The following is a 22938-nucleotide window of genomic DNA, read 5'->3' as shown; positions in this document are numbered from 1 at the left end:
AAAGCAGAAGCTCACCATGTACAGTAACAGGTACTGGAGGAGGGCTGTAGCAGGGTTAAAAGGTTTTACAAAGTGCATGAAAGAACACTGTGCACTTTCAGTAAGTAGAAGTGGAGAACTGAATATCACGCAGCCACAATTATGTTATCATCTCTAGATGTTTCTCTCTCTTCTGCTTGTGTGCGTGTGATTATGGTGTCAGTGAAATTCCCCTTAAGTTTTTTACTCCTTTCATAGTAGCTGCATGTCACTCCATTACTCCCATCTTGTTACATCCGTGGGGCAGTATTGCAGCAGTGGTCATTTGATGTGTTTATGTATAAAGAGGGTTATCGTGGTGATTCAGATTGAGGTTTCTTATCTGAATTGAAATCTGAACTGACCTCTCGAGGGTGTGAACCTTTTGAGAGTGTTTCTGATTGATGATGTGTGTGCGCACATGGCCATAAACTGAGCATGGGGTTACCGCCGCAGCTACAAACACACAATTAGAAGCGAGCGGCTTATCGGCAAGTGTTTTTAAAGGCCTTTTAGCCGAGCAAAGAGGAGCCAATCCTTCAGCTGTGGCATTTGCCAGAATGTTATTGGCAGAGCGGTGTTTATCGACTGGAACGTTGTTTCCTAGTAGAATGTGATCGAGGAGGAGAGAAAGGCTTCTTTTCAGAGCGGGCCTTGCGAGTATCGTGTAAACACACACTGAGAGAGGCTCCTTTCATTAGCTATGCTAATCTGGAGTGCACGTGACTTGCCGCAGACTCCAGGGTCCCTCCTGGCTCCTGCTCGCTGCGCCGTTAGTCTGTGTGTCCAAAGGCCAGGGCGCCTCGTCTTCTACTTTCTGGTTCATTGGGTTAATTTGCTGTGTGTTGTACTCTGCTTTTCTTATAGTTACACTGCACAGGAACATGGATCTGCTTTTCTCCTCCAGTCACCTTCTGTGTGGTTGTCTGGTAACTCTGACACGTACAGCTACACAGACTGGCAGCATTAGTAGAGCGGGAGCTTTTTCCTTCTGTTAAAACAATGCAGCAAGCAATGGGTCTCCACCCTGCTGAGTGTATTAGTTCAGCATTTTGAGAGATATGCTCATTTGCCCTCTTGCAGAGAGTTAGTTGAGAAGATTGATACCACACACACATATCAGTACTGTAAATATGATCCTGCTGGGAGCAGCCAACTAACTTAAGTTAGCATAAAAGACTGGAAGCAGCAGATATTGTTAGCTTCAGGAAGAGCCGACCTAGCTGTTCCTCACTGCTTCCATTCTTCATGCTAAGCAAAGGTGAACACATAGACTGTGTAAAAATAATCGAGGTAGCCACCGTGACATCACCCACATACTTGTTTTGATGCCTCAAGTTTGGAATTTCAGCCATTGCCAAGATGGATTTTTGGGGCTATAAGTAACAATATTTGAATGCGAGGGTGGCGCTGTGGAGGAGCGAGAGGTGGATCTGACTCACAGAATCTGGTGACGCCTCGGAGACAGCTTGTTACCTAAAGTAGCCCGCTCTTAATTATGCATAACTGTAAGCCTTGATAAAATCTACACAGGGTGAGTTATATAAAAAGTCACCCCCCATAGAGTTGTCATAAATATTGAAATTGGCTATAGAGACCAAAACTGTTCTTTAAACATGTTTATTTCTGCTGTAAAGTTGGACATTTAAACATGGAGTTCTACAGAGTGCTGCAGAGATCACATTTTTTGGAGACCAACACACGAGTTAACATCGCTTTTGTTCCCTGATTTTTTGCAGAAAAAAAGTTCTGTGCATCGAAAAGTTTATGATACAATGATTCAACTAGATAATCATCACAAATGAACACCACTTCTATGATTAGTAGAGTAAAAAGCTAACGTTAGCTCTTAAACAAACAACATCGCCACCACAACGAGGCTATGAAGCTGTGTTCGGCAGGATCACGTTCTTAGCCACCGCCTTTTAAAGACGTGTAAAACCTTAAAAATTTTTATTTTTACTGACATATTTTATGTCATAGAACAAAACATGAGCTTCTAAACCAGTCACAACTCAGCCCTGAGCAGAGTGACCGTCTTCTACTGACCAATCAACAGACTGCAGTGTTCACAGCTCCACCTTTTAGTACCAGATCGTTTAGTACCTTTTAGTACCTGGCCGTAGCTTCAGCATATAGTCATGACAGTGAAGTAAATGAAAAGAGTATTTTCCAAAATGTTGACCTTTTTCTTGTCAAACATGTCAAACTCTTATTGACCTCACTTTAAACTTTTCATTTATGGCTTGTTTTGTCTGTTAGATGATGGTTGATTTTGAAGGGTGTCGCCTTTGGCTAGCAGTAAAACTAATAAACTGTTACTTTGATGAGTGTATTCTTTTTTTTTTTATTTAACGTCAAATTTATTCAGCAGCACCAGCTCTATTTCAGGAGATGGCTATTAGAGGGTAATTACTACATGTTAGATTATGTCATTTACTCAGAGAAGATGAGGAGTGGAGAACGAGTCACCTCCATCAATTAATATGATATATGAGTCGATAAGGGATATGGGTGGGATACTTGCCGCATCTCCACAAGTCACAAGGTGATAATTTGAAATTCCCTTCAAGGTCTCTGATGTTTTTAATGAAGCTGGTGGTGAAAGTAGTGTTTCTTACACATGTAATTATTTCTTTATTGATTCGTCAGCATCTTCGGGAATGGTTTCTCATGAAATATATATCCCCGCTATGATAACTTGTCTCAATTGCAATCATGAGAGGAAATCATTACAAGAAAGACCCCCCAGGGGAATGTACAAAATGCTATAATGTGAGTGTCCAAGTGTGTATCAGTGTCTGTGTGTCTGTGCGAATGTTTGTACAACAGTGTTTAGGCCTTTATGGAACATCCCTTCACACTGACACTTAGTCTTGTCTAGTAGCAACAAGGAGGTACTTGATCTCGTGTACAAGCCTTGACTGATCATTCTCCTTCTCTTTTTCTCTTTCCTGCCATCCCTCCCTCTCCCTGCCCACATCTCCTTCTCCTGCAGGCTTTGAGGACGGGGGGAAGATGAGACCTCCCAGCCCTCTGCTGATCCTGCTGTACGTCACGCTGTCCAAGAGTGTAAAGGTGGTCTCCAAGAGAGGCTCAGGTATTTAACACACCTCCTTTCTTGTATGTGTGAAGCCCGTGCATGCACCCACTGTGTGTTATTTCAATGCTTGTTTTTATGTATCAGTGTGTTCCAGAGTTGTATCTGTATTTTATGGTTGCCGCCAACCACCAATGATTTATTAGGCCATTGATGTTATTAGGAGGCTTCTGGTAAATTTCACTGACATAAATTAATCATTTCTGTGCCTTTCTTTTATTAACTTCTGTCTACACTAAATATAAATAGTCTAGACATTAAGTCACAACGATTCCCACCATTGCATTGTGTTTAGAGGGTGAAAAAACTTTAATTCTTGTTTATTGTTTCCATTTAGCCTCATGGTACACTGGATCACAAGGAATTTTCAGTTGGATTTAGAGGGGTGATAACCTGTTGAATAAGAAAATATTTCTACCCAGGGTTGAACCAAATGCTTCAAGGCTTCAATTGCTACCATGGTAATCAATATCCCAATCGGTATCGAGGTGGCCAGTGGTGTAGTGGTAGTTGATGAGGTGGAAGTACTATTGGGTCAATGGGTAGGTTGTTGAAGACGAAGTGAGTATACTCTATATACTATATGTTCCAATGGCTTTTTGGCTTATATTCTGGTATACTGTAGATGGCCAGAAAACGGGTGGGTATGCACCTGCATATATCCTTCACTACACTACTGAAAGTGGCAAGTGTCAGACACGAATGAGGTGGCCTTAGTGCAGTCATCAACTCCTGTGATTGATCCGGTGCCTCCAATGAATTCGTCAGGGTCTGTTTGTGTTTCTGGACCAAAGATGAAGAATCGAAATCATTTGGAATAGCTGAGGGCTCGACTGCAAAAAATGGATTTTTAAAAAACATTTGATTCCATTTTTTACAGTTTCAGTTTTATTCATATGTGTTGCTGTGACAGAGAGAGTAATTAGTTGTCTTATTTTAGCGGTGACATTACCGTTTCCTGTCGTGTTTAACAGTCAATCAAAGTGCTTGATGCAAAGTGCTACACAAAGAAGACAAAAAGTGGCTGATTTTATAGGTTGTTTAAGAAAAGACGGTAAAAAGGAACAACAAAGAACAGGTAAGACAAGCTGTGGATGGCTATCCATGGCTGCCAACTGGAGTGAAGTAAATGCTTTGCATCTAGGGATGACGCCCAACCCACAACATTAATTACTGATAGCTTACAGAAACACTGCTTGCAATAGTCCACCTTCCACCTTCTCTTCCCTCTATCATTCTCTTTCACACACATGCAGCGGTGCTAAGTCCTGCTAAAGTCGGCTGATTAGCATATCTGAATATGATTGATTACTATTATCCCCGCCCCAGGTCCCGTTGCATCACGTCGAAGCTTCAAATAATCACTTCTAATTATGACTGAAGCCCTTTAGAATTGTATTTGAGACAGCCTTTATTGGCATCTTATAGCCATGTTAACACCCAATCTGATTGTTGCTCTCTGGTAGGAATGAGTATTTTCTCTCTGTGCATGTTTGCCTCACGTGGGGGTAACATTAAGTGCCAGACACAACATGCAGCAACAACTGTTTTTACGCACCTCCCTTTGCTGATTTTGACAGAATATTTCATGAATTAAAAAAAAAAAAATTACTGTGTGCCTTTGCATGTGCTACATTCTTATGCGAGTGCTGTGATTAATAAATGTATTCTTTGATTCTGAAACAGTAATCTTACGTAATGTTGCTGCAGGCTGAATTGTGGAGTTGCTTGACAGTCAATTTAATTCAATTTTATTTACAAAGCCCAATATCACAAATCACAATTTGCCACAGAGCGCTTTGCAGCACACAACATCCCTCTGTCCTTTGGACCCTCACAGCAGATAAGGAAAAACTCCCCCCAAAAACCCTTTAATGGGGGAAAAAATGGTATGGTCAGGCAGGACCACGGCAGCGGCACATCCACAACACACCATCCAGGCATAGCTGCAATATGAGTTAACCTGTAAGACAGTGGAGCACAAAGGCTCTGGAGAAGAACAGTCCATCGGTACCAGCAGCAGAAGCCTGCTTATGAGATGTTTAGGGAACACAGGTGAATTGTAATGTCTACCGATAGTAGTTCGTAGCTCCAGAAAATTACCTGGCTTACACTAAGTTTCATTAGCAGGCATAACCACTTCTTCTCCCTCTATACTTTTTGTATTGAACAGATTATATTTTCTTGATAAGGTTGGGGGAAAAATTCTTCTTTTATACTTCCGGCAGGTTAGACGCTTCACAGTGGGTGGAACCGCTTTGCACCCGCCAGAAAAGATATATTCTGATTAAATGCTTTGGAGCATGTAAACGCATGTATGCTTTATGTAGCGTCCATGTGAACGGTTCGGTTGGATTCTCTAATCAGAATGATTTCAGTTGGACTGAAGACATATTGTCCATGTAACCACAGCTCCTGTTGTGCATGTGTGAGTGTGTGTTGCTTGCTTTAAAACATTGAAGAAGATGATAGGCAGGTAAATGCATCTATGTAGGAATGAGTAACGCAAGAAACAAGGAGCTCTGTTGAGCAATTTAGATACAAGAGCAGCTTTTTTCTTTCCTATGTCTCAGGTCAAGAGCAGGTGAATTAATGAAATGATATACACTGTACTTCTCAAAATTAGCTCGAAGTGCCTCAATCTACAGAGAGTGACAGCTACCAAATGATCCAATTGCTCAGTGACTGGGTCACCAAGGGTTACTGCGAAACTCATTTTGGCTCTAAATGCCAGCAAATTGAGCATCAATTGTGAACAAATGCAAAGGTCAAAAGAGAAAATGGAGAGCAAAAAGATTGAAGGTAGAGGCTTTTCATGACGGGAATACATATAGACATCCAGGTAGTCAGTTAAAACACTGTGAGGACAAGGTGCTATCACAGAGAAAAAGTAGGCCTTGTGCATTATAATGCACTTCTTAAATACAGTATTCACGTACGAATTTAATAAAGAACCACTGGGAGGTAAAATCATGCGCTGTTGGTTGCATACAAGAACATGCACGTTTGTGTGTGTTTGCACGTGTCTCTCTGTGTGTCTGGGTGTGTTTGTTCTGCAGACATGAGTGGGCATGTCTGAAGATTTAAGGACTGACCTTTAGATAAAGGTTTTATATTGAAGGAAGCACACCCACCTGACAGACACAGGCACAAAGAGCAGAAGGGCAACTTATCAATGAATAATGTGTTTCAACCTGCAAAGAAGATGGTCAGTGACACAGAATACAGACCCACTTACCCATACTCCTACACCTCGGATACAAACTTTAAAATATATTGTGTTGTATCCAGATTCAGGATTGTATTTTATTTCACTCAATAAAGACTAGAGGTACTAAAGGGGAGAAAAAAATCTCTCCGAACTAGCAGACTTTCTTGCTGTCAGTTAGCTCGGTCACCAAAGGGACAATAGGTTCACATGGTCTATTTAAAAGATGTATTTGCATTGACTCCTGTCTCATAAATGTCTGCAAACCATTTCTCTTTCCTCTCTGGAGCAGTTTATACCCTGACAGAGGAGGTTAAATAAACTGGATGCTGCAATATTGCTAACAAGCTACCATAGCTTTCTGCATTTTGGACTCTTCGGCTCTCAGTGAGACAGTGTGCTATTGGGTTATGTAGTAAAATTGTGTGTCAAAGTTCACCAAAGTTGGACATGAACATGAAAAATAGGCTCAAATTTTCTTTGCTGATCGAGGTTCAGTAAAGTATGAGTGATTTAGCCATGTTAAATGGTACTTTGGCCAGGCCTTAAGGGGTGTATTTGGTATTTTTCAGCCTGGTCCCAGGACCCAGTGACTATTGGAAACAACAGTGTTTCAAACTGGTCTAGTAAAGAGTGAGACAACGTAACCACCCAGGGTATGTTCTGTCATTTTCATCCATTAAACGTGATCGTTATTCTAAGTGTCTGACAACATTATGAAAAGGATCCCTACAGAGACAGACCTTTTTGTTAATGCGTAAGATCCTTCTTGTTTAACCAGAAACAGCCCCAAAGTTCCATTGCCAAACCCACCAGACTCCATTGTGCTAAATGACTATTTAAACATGTATAGGGTCAGCATACTTTCACATCTAACTGGGTGAATTAAAGGTTTACTTCAACCAAGCTAGAGTCGGCTGCTGTCAGTTTTGTTTAGTTTCTGTCAACTCTAAGGGTGCTTTCACACCTGCCCTGTTTGGTTCGCTTCAATCAAACTCAAGTTCGTTTGCCCCCTCAGCGCAGTTCATTTGGGCAGGTGTGAACACAGCAATCACGCTCAGATGTGCACCAAAACAACCGGACAGAGACCTTCTTGAAGAAGTGGTCTCAGTCCGGTTACAAACAAACTCTGGTGCGGTTCATTTGTGGTGAGAACGTGTTCCGACCTGGATCTGCACCAACTGCAGTCACATGACACATTGTTTGGGTTAAACATGAGCATGTTACAGTCCTGGAGGATTATTAATGTGCACCTCCTCCTGTACTGCCTTAATATGCACATTCAGCACATCCAATGCATCAAAACATTGTTTTCTAGTTGGAGCCGCGCCTCGTTTTCAAACTGTATGCTTTGACTAAAATGAACAATGACAGCAATATAGTCCACGATGAGCAGCGCTAAAATCAACCTGCGTAGTTGTCCCTCCATTGTGACATTAGAAAGTGTCACATTTATCTTGCAAGTGTACTCTTCTTCAAAGATTTGTTTACTTACTAATCGTACCAAAGGAAGACAACTCTAGGTCTGAAAGCAGCCTGAATGAAGTGTTTTACAGTGATAAAATCTGTTTATTTAAATGGAGTCTGGGGGGTTTGGCAATGGCAATTTCAGGGCTGTTTCTGGTTAAACAAAAAGGATCTTACTCTTTAAAAACAGGTTTATCTCTTTAGAGATCCTTTCCATAATCTTGTCAGACATTTAGAATAAAAGACCGAGCTAGCCAATGGCAAAAAAGAGTGGCTAAGTGCAGCCCGTTTCGCCGCTATTGGTGGCAGTGGTTTCACTCAGGACTGGACCAATTTCAAAAATTGTTATTCCATTATTCACTTAGACACAGAAACATGGGACAGATTGAAAAATGCTGATCTTACCTTTTAACTCTCTACCTGTTTGACTCAATATATTGCAGTTCTCCCCGTCCACTGTCCTTTAATCATCAACCTCCAGCTTCTGGTTAAACACTGGACGTTGTAAATCTGTGTTGTTAAATCTCTGGACATATACAACATTTAGAGTTGCTGTTACTGACCTTAAAATAGATAATACATAGATGCCTGGTGTTGCACTGTAACTAAGTGTTCAAGATGCTAATCATACCTTTAATTAGCTGAAAAACAGGCCAAGCTCATATCAGTGATAACTGCCTATTAGCCTGATAAGACCTTTAAGACAGCTTAAAAAGATCAATGAAATATAATTGATTAGGCAATTTTGTAGTTGGAAAATCTATTGCACAATTATTATCCATCTATCCATAATATTTGATGGCTTTGGTTATTTAACTGTGAAATAAGCTTTCTCTCCTTTAGTTATAGGATACAGTAACACAATAAGAGACTCATTTAATAGAATTTAACTTGTTTTCTGTTCATATATTGAGCTGTCCTCAATGGGAAATTGACTGCTGGTGTGTACGTGTGTGATTATGTGTTTGTTACATTTGTATCCCCACACACGTGAGCACCTGTGTGGTTGTTCGCTTTGGCCCATGGAGGATTTCAGTATAGATCAGGCACAGGACAGCTCATCAGATCAATTAAATCAAGTGGGTCCTCTGGGGCCTTCGGTCAAATATCGATAGCAGGAAAGTCAATATTACCCCCCAACTGAGGGGTCAGAGGTGATGCAGTGTCACAGGGCAGTTTGGCTATTTAATGGCACTTTGAAAGGCTCCTCTGTCTACCTTGAAGATTATAAATGGAGGCATGTAGAGAATCAGACAAGCTCACATTGGAAGTCTTGGACATGGGCTCTCGCTCTCTATTTGTCTTTCACATACACACACACACACACACACACACACACACACACACACACAGCGGGGAAGAATGCGCATCTGTGGGCACATACATACACAAATAAACATGTTCCCTGCAATGTTTCTTTTAGGGCTGCCACCAACAAAGAATTTTCCTTGTTGACCAATAGTAGTCATTTAGGGCCATTAGTCGAATAATCACCTGCATGTTAATGGTATTAATTCAGTTAATAAAGTATATATTTTGGGCAGGGCAACACAATGCTAATGTCATAGTTATTTGTTTGTATTAAGTCAAAGTCTGAATTATTATAATTAACCACAGTTTTGTTCATCAGGTCATTGTGATTAAAATGCTCAGAATCAGAAATCGCTTTTCTCTTTTTAAATTATGACACCATCTCGCGCCACTCCACGGCACCCTCACCCCCTCCTTTCTTCTTCGCTTCGATGATATTCAGCCCTACCTGGAAATCCTGACTCAAATCTAGAAAGATTTTGAGTCTGGCCCTCAGCGATACACCCTTCCTACCCAAGGGGCGGCACTAACTGAGGCATTTCAAGTGCAGCTGGATAGCACGATGGCCAATCAGAGCAAAAAACAAGGTAATGTATTCATTGCGCTAAGCCCCATTTGTTTGCCGAACAGTGGGGCTAACTGATATATTATGCTTTTGCTGTATCCCGTCAGCAAAACAGCAAAAACGTCCTTCCTGGAAACGAGGGCTTCTAGGGCAGTCTTCTGTTCCTCTCTCAAGGAAAAAGATAAGTGTAGTTGGCTTAGCGTTTCATCCAAAGCTAAATTAAATGGATGCGGTCCTTTTTTGCTAGGGGCGGGGCATCTGGATTTCCAGGTCAGTTCAGCCCAACACTGTAGTTCATTTTTACTTCGCTTCACTCTTAAAATCTCAGCAAAAGCAGTAGGGCTATGTTGGCATGGCTAAAAATAATATAACTTAATGAGTGTAACTAAATGAGGCGGCTTTTCACCATGATTTGCTTCACTATCTCTTCAGCAGTGAGCGATGTAATAGCTACACTGAAAGGTTATACTAATAGATAATACGTAGACGCCTGGTGTTGCACTGTAACTAACCGTTCAAGACAATGATTGTAATTAGCTAACATAAAAGGCAAAGCTCATATCAGTGAAATCAGCCATTAGCCTGATCAGACCCGAAAAACTGCTTCAAAAGATCAATGAAATATAATTGATTAGGCAATTTTGTAGTCTGAAAATCTATTACACAGTTATTATCCTACAAAGTTACAGTGTATGATGGCTTTGGTTATTTAACTGTGAAATAAGCTTTCTCTCTTATAGTTAATGTAGCTCTGCCGATGTAATAGCTCTGCTGAAAGTGGAACTTAGGTTCCAGCTGGCATCATTTCATTGAGCTACTTTTCAGATGGTTCGATGACATTTAAAGTTTTGTAGAGGATTTGATACAGTTATGCCAAAAGGAGTAATGTAATAAACAGATAGTGATGATGAGTGTGATTTATGAATTATCAATGAAAATGTAAATTCAAAAATCATTTGGTTTGAATGAAAGTCCTTGAAAATGACAAAACAGTGCCTGACAAAGTACTCGACAGTCCTTGAATTTCATTGTGTAACATTTGTATGAACCTTGGATTCAGGATTAAAATACCTTGAGTATGAACTCTCTGTTGACATCTGTTCCTTTAATTGTAGAATAAACTACCACCGCCTTTTGTCGGTGGAGACATTGCAAACGTTGTAATTTTAGTATCTTGTTTTTTACTTTATTAAATTGTGTTGCCTTGTGGTCTCTTGTCGAATTAATTTTTCTGCCGTCGTTCTCTCCAGTACTAGTCTCTGGGAAACTGAGCAGGATGAAGGTTTGGTGTCTGTTAAAGATGAAATGCGGTAGTAAAGGAGATTAATTGGTTGATAAAGTCCCTGGTGGGTGATTGTTTTCTGGTTCAAAGGTTTTAGATATTTGTCTTCATGTGCTGGGGATGAAAGAGATGGAGCAGCTGGACCCTCATGACTGCTATTAAATTAACTTCAAATGACCACCTCTGGCTTTTTACTTGCACCTAGGTCAAAGTCATTTATAGGTAGTTATTATTACCATGATTATTGTTGAGTCCGAACCAGAAATCCGGACACAATTTGGAGGGACGAGAACAAAGTTTTGTTTGGATTGCTGTTCTAATGAATTGTTTGTTGGGCATTTGGTATCAGATGGGAATACTTTTATTGTTTCTGTAGGATTGCGGGAGCAGTAGGGAATTTGAGTCCACAACCTTGAATGGTTATGGGTGAGGGATCAGCTACGAGGGCTTGATTAGCCCTCAAGAGACGCTGGATATAAAGCAGCTATTCAATTGATTTTCCCAATGTCCGGATGGGGTTCCCAGTCCCAGTGAGTTTGTAGCACTCCAAAATCCTACAATTATTCAATGTGGGGTCTGCTTGGGCCCGCATTACTTGAAGTAATGAGTTTCCCAAAGGTGTGGAGGCTGCATGTGTTTCTTATTCCCTCATTGTTTGCACCACACTTGGCACTGCTCATAGTTTTAATGACCAGTCAGCCTCCGCGGAATAGGATATCAATTGGGATAGATTGCTGTTTTTGGTTTGTGATGTTTGTTATTCGCACATGTCTGTGGATGCATGTTCCCACACAGGTTGTGTTTGACCCACATCTTGGGCTGTGTGTGCTCTGCTACTGCAAATGAGGGTTTGTACTCCAGGCACTCTGCTCAGTGTGTCTTCTCACCTCGGTGTGATTGTGCAGCGGGCTGACCAATGCCGTGCTGACACTGCGTGAGATTCACTCGCCGGGACTCTGAGAAGGTCTCTGACAGGGACAAGCTGTCAGGGTCCATCCATCAGAGTCCAATTGTTGACTTCTCGGTCCGGCTCAGCCCAGTCAGACCTGAGCAGGCCTGTTCCAGCCTCTGTGCTGGAGATCGGCCCGTAAAGACCAAGAGTTTAATCAGACAAGACAGGGACTGTTTAACTGGGGTCTCAGTCCGCTCGCAAACCCAATTACCAGTTTGCAGCAGGCTGTAAGCCACAGTGAAGAATGTTAAATATCAGTAAGAACAGAACACAAAACCTGGTGGTCTGCACACCACAACACAATGCCATGTCAGACCTTGTTAAGAGCAAGAGTGTGTGGGTTGAAGAAGACTGCATAGAGGAAAAAAGGTGTTTAGAAGTATTGCTGGAAGGATAAATGGATTAGATCAACAGAAAATGAATCTGTGACAGTAGAGATCAGTCAGTCTTTTATCATGTAAAACTGTCAGCACATCTGACAGTGACTTCTCTCCTCAATGAGATCTCTGAGTCAATAGAATGATGACTATTTTTATGGCTGCTGTAGGACAAAATAAAAGATTTGAAGACATCATTTTGGATGGTAGTTACTTCCCACAGGCATCTCATTTATTAACAAGATGTTTAATTAATTGAAAAACAAACAATAGATTCATCGATAAAGACAACAGTGTAATATTTAAGATCTTGGCAGGTATGCAGGATAAATGAACATGCACAAAAAATGAATGCTACACAACACACTGGGAAACAGGACAGTGGAATATCCAGACCAGTTGATGTGTGTTACCCACAGTGACACACATGGGTGATGGGTTGGCTTACACAGAAGACAATGGGTGCGTGGGTGATACATGCTGTCGGTGTATTTTGCATGTAGATGTCCTCACTGGGAAAGCAATGGCAACCTCATCATCTGCTGTCTATCTTTGGGGGAAAAAATGCTTCCAGTATGGTGTCCAATGCATGAAACTGGAGCCGGGCTGCGGTCAAAACAAAAAGCAAAATTAGACCCAGTCTTCTGTGGTCCTCTAAAAGACCTGTTGGCACTGCTGTGCTCATTGGAGTGAATCAGAGATCAGTAAAGACAATTATCAGTGTGGGAAGTTGAGGATGAAGTGGCAGTAGTAGCTGGTCAACCGAATAAGCCACCGTTCCTCTTTAGAGTCGGGCCTGAGGCAGATAACATCCCCCTCAGTCTTTTCAAACACTCTTGCTTTCATCCTAGGTAATATCCAACAGCTGCACAATTTCTGGGGCAGAGTCCTGACAATCTTAAAGACAGAGGCCACCCTCTGCATATGTTGTGCTCAACTATAAGGCCTCCCATCCATCCATCTTCAAGCGCTTCTCTGGGTCAAAGGTGCAGCAGGCTAAGCAAGGTATTCTAGATGTCCCTCTCCCCAGCAATGTTTTCCATCAACTCCTTGGGGATCCTGAGGCGTTCCCAGGCCAGATGAGATATAGAATTCCTCCAGAATGTTCAGGGTCTACCTTGGAGCGTCCTACCAGTTGGACAAGCCTGGAAAACCTCTATAGGGAGGTGCCCAGGAGGCATCCTGATCAGATGCCCGAACCACCTCAACTGACCCCTTTCGACACAAAGGAGCAGCGACTCTACTTCGAGCTCCCTCCAGATGTTTGACCTCGTCTCCTTAGCTTTCAGGCTGAGCCCAGCCACCCTAAGAAGTCAATTATGAGTCTATCCATAGAGGGCACAGCATTTTTCATTGTCTTGTTTGATGTTGGCTCAGCATAGAGCGTAAAATACCAAAAAAGGTACTGTTGGGTACTGGTAGTGTTACCACATAAACGTGAATGGTACCCAACACTAATAGCCTGTTCGATCCAGATGGAGATCAGCCAGAGGCAACAAAATATGACATCTCATTCATTCCCCTGAAAAAGGCTCCACACAGACCTGTAGAGTCCCACTGGACTGGGATGTGCCATGACAATGGTGCTTTACCAGGCTCTGGGGAACTGATACTCTATCAGTAATAGCCTTTAATTTTGCCTTGATGGCTTCATGCCTCGTAAGGTGATATGGCTTTTTTACGCATGACCACACCAAGGCTGTTATAGTCCTAATATATTAGGCCTTGGCATGTCTGCTCTGGGTTTTAAAAAAAAGTAAAAGGCGGGGGACGAACTGAGCAGTGCTATAAACTTTTGCCTTAGCCATGGTTGTACTGAAAGAACTGGGTGTTCTGCTACAAGATGACACCCCATTTATTCCAGTGACAGTTGCTCACTGGGAGCATATGCTGAAAAAGTTCTTCAGATTTCTGCATTTTTGGATGTTTTGTATCCTCCTCCACCAAAGCCAGAGACGGTACTTATTACTGACTCCCTGCACATGTGAATGGAGTGAAAAAAATCCATTGATATACTTTTTGAGATTTAAAAATAGTCTTTCACAGCTGTGTTGGTCTTTTTAAGCCTCAACTCATCACATAACCAGCAATTCTGGCTGTGGCTAGTGTAGCTATAATCACCACACAACCCAGTGCTGTTCCTGGATTCCCATTGTGTGACCTCTGGCGTTTATTTGCCATTCTGTGCAATTGTATTGTCACCATACTGCTATTTTGGGTGAGTTTTTCCTTATCCACTGTGAGGGTCCTAAGGACAGAGGGATGTCATATGCTGTAAAGCCCTGTGAGGCAAATTGGGATTTGTGATATTGGGCTTTATAAATAAATGTATTTGATTGATTGATTGATTGATTGATTGACTGATTGATTGATTGATTGATGGATTGATTGATGTGGCCAAAATGCTGCATGTCAATTGATGAGTAATTTTGAGCTGAAAGTAGGGAACATGTAGGTCTGATTAGATCAGAAAATAGCAGATTAAGATTTCTGTCTGACATCGTTATACTAGGCATTACCAGATTAAAGCCTATCACCCTATTAAGCTACATTAGCCCGGCTGTCACACCATGCTCACCAATTAAATCCAAACAGTTTTACAAAAGTTATACCATGCACATTTTTGACATTTCACCTCTGACTGGTATAAATTGTCAGCTATGACAGAATAGTGTGTTTTGTATACCCTTAATTAAATCTGTTCCAATATGGTGAGAAACCTACATCGTTTCCCTGCCAGTTTTCTCTGTGACCATCCATGTAGAGACACTGAGCACTGTGCTGGGACTAGCTGCCCATTAATCAGCGTCACCTGGTCAAGTGTTGAGTGTAGTGTATTATTGTGAGAATGGTCCACAGGCGTCGAGTGTGTGTTGCCTTTTGCCCCAGACTCACTGCCAGGACATAAACAGACAATAGCCCTGATTACGAATTGCTCACAGCTGCGACTCTGCACCATCACAGCCTCTACCGTCCCATACAGAGACAAAAAAATAAAACCGCCGCATGAACACTTTGTCCGTTTATGGACTCCAAATGTCATGAGAGAATACACATCACTAAACACAACCAAGGCCTGCTGACCAGTCTGTTAGCTGGAATAATGACTCTTAAACACAGCCTGCAGGGATGAGTGAACATGTTGCAGTTGAAAACAACGCTCTGCACTTGGATCAAAAACAAGAATGGGAGCTTCGCTCTGTCTTACACTTCACCCAGGAGAGGCAGTATCTTACAGTTAATATGGGGAGTACTTGAGTTTATTCAACTGCCTTTAATGTGATTATTGACTCCGCTTTAAGGTCCTAGGGCTGCCCCAGACTAATAACTTTCCTGGTCGACAAATAGTCGACTAGCCGCCGCATGTTTATGATATTAATTTATTGAATGATATATATTGGGCAGGGCAACACAATGGTTTGAGTTGAAGGTGTGAGAAAGAATAGTATCAGTAACATTGTTAACACTGTGCTACATTACAGAGAAATACAAAACCGTACTAATGAACCTTCATTAATATAGGCCTATATTTTATCTCCAAGTGCACGTCACACACTGAGCGAGCCGCCTGTTAATGACGCTGTGGGCTAATGGGCATGTAGCTACTTCCATGTTTCAGATGATACGTCATGTTTGTAGTCGACCAATGAAGATGAGTTTACATATCACCTTGGGTCCGTCCTTCCTGCTGAGCATGGCCTCTTTCTGTGTCTGTCTTTTCAAAATAAATTCCCACATGGTCTAATCATATAGGTGTTCATATATTTTGACAGGGTGCAGCTCCTAATAGAGGGTAGTTTCGGGGTTGATGTTTTTTCTGCGACCAATGAATTCCTGCCGACTAAGGACCTTTCAGGTTGACTAACGTTTGGTCGACTATTAGGGGGCAGCCCTCTAGAGTACATTGCAAGTACTAGGAGAGCCGTTCTGCAACATGCTTACACTCTGACATTGATCATGCCTTTTAAGGACTACAACTGGACTATGGATGTCACTTTCAGTTAATTTTGCTTTTGATAGCCAGACACTCATAAGTTAAATATACAAAGCAGATTTTTAAAAATCTAACTCTAACTCAAACTCTGCAGCAGTGTATGCAAGTCTCTAATTCACATGAGCAAATCAACGTCAGATTGGGTCTTTTAAAGAGTGTAATTGTAAAAACAAAAGATAAGGCTCAGAGCTGCAGAGAGTGGTACCAGCTGTGACTGCTGGTCTAATGTAGCGTAGTGTCCCAAAAGCCACTGCAGTCAGCTTGCTGTCTACATACTCTGATATCACAGGGCATTGCTACCCAATGATCCCAGCAGGATATGTCAGTTATGTGCGTGTGTGTGCACCGCGTGATTGTATTCATCTGAAAGTTTCTCCGTGTGTGACTTGTGATATCCCAACCTTGGCCTCGTGCTGTTTCTCTGAGCGGGGATAAAAACGATACAGCCAATATTCTAGATGACTCTGCAAAGTCTCGCTCCAAATCCCTGATAAGAGCCCGTCATGGATAACTGTAAATCTGACATGGCCCCAAGGCAGTGTGGGGGATGAAGTCCGTGGAGCTGACGCCTGAATAACCTCACGATAAGTGCAGGGACGGGAACACAAAATCCAGTCAGTTAATTTATTTGTCAAGGCGCTCTCCTTTCATTTCACAAATCATACTGGTGCAATTTCTCTGACACTTGAAACCTGAAATGTGCCTGTCTATACATTTTCTCTGTCAAGCAGATGGGCTAAATGAGCCGCACAAATAAGACGTATTGAGACCTTGTCTCTACTTGTCATGCCTGTCTCATACCCCCGAGCCCTCCTGGATGCTTGTGCAGGAAAATAGTGTAACAGTTTATTGACAGATCAACTGTCCACATTGACATCTGTACACACTAATATATGACTGTGGCCAGTCTCAAGTTAAACGATTGATCACCCTGAACCTTCGAGTTGACACGTCTAAAATGATGCTGCCCATCCTAGAGCAGTTCCAGCCTCCTTGCCTCTCCTTTTGCATCGCCGTGCTAAGTCCATTGCATTTGATGCTCATTAAGAATGCTGTGCTCGTCCTTGGTGTCTTTTTTTTTTCATGTGAGTCACTAAGCAGGGATATCTAACCAAGGATGTATTGATGATAAGTAGAGGATATGGCCAGCTGTATGAGCCCACGAGACATGAATATGCAAACAAGCTCACTATGAACATATGTACATGTTTGTTGTCCTGCTGTTTTTGCCCCTCTGATACACACATTCACTTCTTCTAAGCATGCATACATGCACAAACATGTTCAGGTGCACAATAGAGAAACAAACTCAGGATGTGTTGTATACACGGGACAATTTTGTTCATTCTTTCCCGTTGGCTCACAACACACACAAATGCACTACAGAGGCTGTCCCGGCCTGGTCAATACCTCTCTCTAAATGATGAGGAATGGCCTGCGCTGCAGTAACACTGTGCTGGGAGATTGATCACATGCAGACTACTGGAGATTAAATGGCTTTCTTGTGGAGAGCCAGACTGCCCCTGGTTGGTGCATTGTGTAGATAGGAAGTCTGCTTTCTTTGCTCGGTTCACAACAGCTGCACAGCCTTAGGATAGAGCATATGCAGGCAATCAAGCTGTAATGCATTGATTTTTATGGGAAGGTAGAGGGGTTGCATTTAAATGCATCATTATTTTGCTTTCTAAAATAAAGAACAAGGAAATTGTTGATTGTATCAGTCGAAGATTGGAATTTTGTTATTGGTTTGTGCCTCAGTTATTCAGTAGTGTCTGGAGGAGTGGAGAGTGCTTCAGAAATATGGAGGATGTCCAAGTGTTTTCTGTGATGCACAATTAGGCACAATCCCATTTCATATTTAACCCCTACCTCTTGTTTTCCGAGTGCCACTTTGCCCCTCGGAACAGAGTTACAAAGGGAAGTGGTTGAAAACTTCCCCCATGAAATGGTACAGCCTTTCAAGACCATGATTGATGGCCAGTATGCTGCGGTTTTTGTAAACAGACGTGTCAAGTGCCGGACATTGCAAATACGCCATCCTATACAGTGGTGATTTCTTTTGCCTGGGCCGCAGGCAGCCTTTTGCGGCTGTCAGGACCCTCTCAGTTCATTCACAACTTTAGTTTCATGCTATCGATTTAACAAGTTATCAAAAAAAAGAACACTGCTTCATTGTCAGGCAACTTGTGGTGCTCTGTAAGTTAATGATAGCAACCCGTGCTGCTACCCTGCCAGTCTGCACTGGAATTAAAGGAGCGTTAACAAGTGCAGCAACTGCTGGACTTAGGTTAAATTTCTGGTATCATATGCCATTGAATTGAGGGGTATGTGACATGGAAATATGCCCAAATGCAGGACTGTCATGTCCAAATCAGCAATAATGATGTAATGTTAGCTAGTAAGCTACTGGCATACTAGTGATTGTGTTTGTTATGCCTGTTATGAAGGAGAGGCCAATAATGCATTGAAATAATGATTTGTTTTTTGTTTTTTTTTTTGCTACTTGTGCAGCCATCTCTATGATTTCTTATAACACTTTGTTTAAAGTGTGTCTCTGAAGTGTTAGAGCCATGTAGCCCTCACACTTCAGAGGCTACATGGCCCTAGCACTCTGAAGTGTTTGGGCCATGTAGTTCCAACACTTTGCCTTATCACTCTATCCCAACAAGAATCTGGAAACCCCCTACCCCTACAGATGAACGCACAAAATGGAGGGCTAAGGGCTAAATACTGTAGTGGGTGCAAGGGTTGTCTTGCTGAGACTTCTATCAAGGGCCAATCAGAGGGTTACATTTGAGAAAACCACATGATGGCAAATAGTTCATGTGCAGTAGGTCTTTAAATCCCATCCAACAGTTTCCATTTAAAGACCGTCATAACCGGGGATATTACTACTCCCTCTAGTTAATGTATGCTCAGGGATATTACATGTATATGTGCAGGAGGCGGGAGGCTGTATATTCCAGAGTTAACACATGACTAGAAAGACATGGCTTGAAATGTGTGCTGGTCGTCGCTGATAATGAGGCAATTATGCCCGGGGAATCATTCACGTTCGTGGCAGAAGTAAATATATTGTAAATTTAGTAAAGCATTAGCGCTGCTGTAAGAGTCTATTTCTGTACTATATACACATACATATAGTACAGAAATAGACTGCAGGTAATTAAATGTTGGTAAATGAGCAGAAGTGCCACTGGATGCATTATAAGCATCAAGGCAATTTAGACCACATTAAATGGTTGTGATGTAGTGGAAAGGTATATGTGATCTGTGTGTAAGTGTGCTGGGATAACTCATTTCCCAGAAGCCTTTAGTATCTGTTACATGTTCGCTCACATGTAATTCCCTGTTAGTGTTTTCTCTAATATTGGACACAGTCAGTCAACGGTGGACAAATTGAAATTCTAAATTAAGTAAAAGCAGAAATACTACAGTGTATAAAAACACTGAAATACAAGTCCCGCTTTCGAAAAGAACAGATGTACTGAAAGAATCAAAAGTAAAAGTTGTCCTCATGAAGGGCCTTTGTATTTGTTTATTTTTTATGTATTATATTCTTTGATTATTATAACTAATTAGTATATGTGTAAACAACATTGGAACATCATAGCTGAGGAAGTTAGAGGTTGTTTTAACTGTATAATGTTCAATTCTTTAATTAATATTGTATCATATTTTATAAGCTCTTTGTGAGTAAAATTGGAAACTGCATAACAGTGTTTCCTGACTATTATACTGGGGGGCAGCCCTCCCTGCCTGTTGGAGTCCCTTGCCCCACGTGACTGATGATTTCATTCATTTCATTTTTGACAATAAAAAATATATAGATATTAAGAAACATGCTTGACATTGACAGTTGAAGTAATGTCCCATAATCTTGTACAGCTTAAGTGTAGCGTTTATGAATGTTGTGGTGCTGTTGCTGAATAAAAAAGGTATTTATCTTATTTATCCAACTTGTATATCTTTGAAAGACTGCGCATTATTCACTTTAGTTGTAGCATACAAAGTTGCAGCTTTCTGTATTTCGTTCTCCCTGTATTCTGACCTTTATGGTCAGAGTCCTCACCACCCCTCTAAGACAGTTGACACTGGCTGTACCTCACCAGCATATACCTTTTTTCCACACTGATATGCCGGCTTGGCTTGGTTTGGTTTGGTTTGACTCGGCACATCAGCCCTGTGCGGCAGGATTTGCATCTCAATTACAGCTTGTCTTGAGCAGATGACGCTTAAAAGCAGCGAGCTGATCCATGGCTAAAATCCCTCATTATTTTTGCTGCAAGTGTTTTTCCATCACGTGGTGTAGCAGGTAAAAGAAGTTTACCTGTCGGAAGATGAGCTGTTAACAGAGGTGCCGTAAGAGCCTGGTGTCTGCAGCTCTTCATCAGCATCTCACTGTGGCTGTTTCTGCTGGTACACTTCCTCCCTGCAGTATTTGTAGACTTGTTTTTATTGAAGAAAAGCCGCTAACAAAGTTCCACTAATTAGACGATGAACACATTTCATTTCCTATAGATTCTTCACAATAAAAGTCCCCTGCTTTTTTGATATGTAAAAGCTTTTATTATGAAGCAGCAAAGTAAGGAAATGTTGGGTTTTCATCAGCAGTAACTTAACACAGCTCCTACACAGCTGAAAGCAAACAGGAAACAGTAAAATAAAACAAATATCATCAGTATAAAGTACAAACAGGATGCAGGAGAGAAACTAAACTCCAAACGACCAAGATTCAGGTAGAAGCTACAAAAGTACTTAGAGATGAACTTGTGAGACTTTTAAAAACGGCTGTATTTCTGGTCTCCAACACAGACAGAGGTTGTTTGAGAGGGAGAAGGAGGGTCGGTGGGGGTTGGCTGCTGTTGGCAAGATGTCACTGCTACCTGCTTGGAGGCAGTCAGGCGCACTTTTAGTCTTACTCCAGATATGGTTCATGTCTGGTGTGGCTCAGTGTGGCTCGACACGTCTAAACTGGTAATGGAAAAACAAAGTGCCGCGGCGTGTTTTGACTCTGCATTGCCAGAAGTGGTAATGGAAAAAAGGTGGAAGTCAAATATTTAGGATGCTAGATATCTGCAGAGCATCTGTGATGCATCTTTTAACAGTTCACACATAGTGCTCGAGCTCCGATTTGTGAGCACCGAGCCGATGCTGATTTGCCTCTGAAAACTGTCGACAGGCGGAAAATCAGGGCTGAAGCTGTGTTGTGAACTAGGCATTGTTCTTGTTGTCATATAAATGTAGTGCACTGAAAACTACCACATAGAAGTGGAGCAGAATTTAGCGTAAATGGTAAATACAATTAGTTTAAGTACTAGTTCTAGCATTTAAATACAACATACAGTATGTGTATTTGACATAACTGAGATGTTATTTGTTGGCACTTGGCATATGGAAATGTGTTTGATTGTTCTTTGACAGTGATTACATCAGATGCCTTTGGAAAAACCCAGAGGTTACACCGCAGGCAGCGAAAACACAAAGACCAGCGTTCTAGAAACCCCTTCAGGCCATTTAAACTACAATTACCCACAGTCCTCTGCCATCTCCTTCTGTCAAAGTGATATGCACTCAGTAGCTGTTGTCAGACCTTTAGAAGCACAGAGCTACAAGCGATACACACAGGAACAAACACTCATACGCTCATCCCCGGTGTTTGTGTGTATCTATCTAGCATCCCTCATTAAGCAAAAACTTACAAAAAAAGTGAGCTCCATGCTGAGAATGTGGGGGAGGAATCTGAGTACCTTCTCCAAATGCTAATGAGAGGAGCCTGCTTCAACAGACTGCTTTGTCTTTCTATGTATTCATCTGAGCATGTTTGTATGTGTATGTGTGTTAGCATGTTTTTTTTCCCTTTGTAAAGGTAGGGCAAAATCCAAGCACAGTTATTTTTACATATCATTAGTAGCCCAGTGCAGCCCCATCACCCTGACAACTACATCCCTTCCTTTCCCTTCTGCTTATCACCATAACAACTAATCTACCGTAAATAGTGCTGTCTCCCCGTCTGCCTCCGTCTCTTTCTCTCTCTGTTTCTCTCCATCACTCTTTATTCCGTTTCGATCTTTTCTGCATTCCTCGCCCTTCTTCCACTCCTCTTGTTGCCACAGCACCTCCCTCGTCCTTCACAGCCGCCGTTCCCTCCACTCCTGTCTACTTGTTCTGCTCCCGAGTTCATTTTTCTGTGCCACTGCAGATGTGGGTGGTTCTGGTGACTGCACAATAACCTTTCTCCTGCTTCACGTTGTCAAGTGCCTGCTCAGATGGCGATCAATAAAAAAGGCAGCTTTAACAAGTTATCCAGCAAACTCCCCGATCCTGTATTGATTTTATACTTTTTTTGAAATAAAAAGAACTTTTAAAGGCGTACTTCTCTGCACATACATATAGATATATATATATATAGTGCCTGTTAGAGATTTTGTTTGAGGTATGTGTTTCGGAGATCAGGTCTTCCCCATGCCTTTGTGTTTGACCTGAATGTGTTATTGACGGTGAGCCCGGCCTGACAACTTGATTGGCCTACTACGCTCCAGGATTAACTTGCCAGCCTGGCAGGCTTTTACAATCAAAGATCAAGCCAATGGTGTGTTTGGCTGAGTAGCTCTGGGATTGACTTAACAGCCTGATGTGCTAATGCAGAGTTATCCCAAGGTTG

General features: G+C 41.8%; 1 protein-coding gene across 5 annotated transcripts in view; it reads left to right on the top strand.

Moving 5' to 3' along the window:
* Nucleotides 1–22938, top strand: part of il1rapl1a (interleukin 1 receptor accessory protein-like 1a) — a 430524-nt gene that overhangs the window by 191551 nt on the left and 216035 nt on the right. For all 5 annotated transcript variants that reach the window (XM_049594508.1, XM_049594511.1, XM_049594509.1 and 2 more), the window contains one exon: nucleotides 3017–3118. In XM_049594508.1, coding sequence (XP_049450465.1) covers nucleotides 3037–3118 — 82 coding nt within the window. In that variant the 5' untranslated portion in view covers nucleotides 3017–3036. The remainder of the gene's footprint in view (nucleotides 1–3016; nucleotides 3119–22938) is intronic.

This window comes from Epinephelus fuscoguttatus, linkage group LG13 (assembly GCF_011397635.1).
Source record: "Epinephelus fuscoguttatus linkage group LG13, E.fuscoguttatus.final_Chr_v1".
Taxonomy (NCBI): Eukaryota; Metazoa; Chordata; class Actinopteri; order Perciformes; family Serranidae; genus Epinephelus; species Epinephelus fuscoguttatus.
The sequence above is the reverse complement of the archived record's forward strand: the minus strand, read 5'-3'. Positions and strand labels throughout refer to the sequence as shown.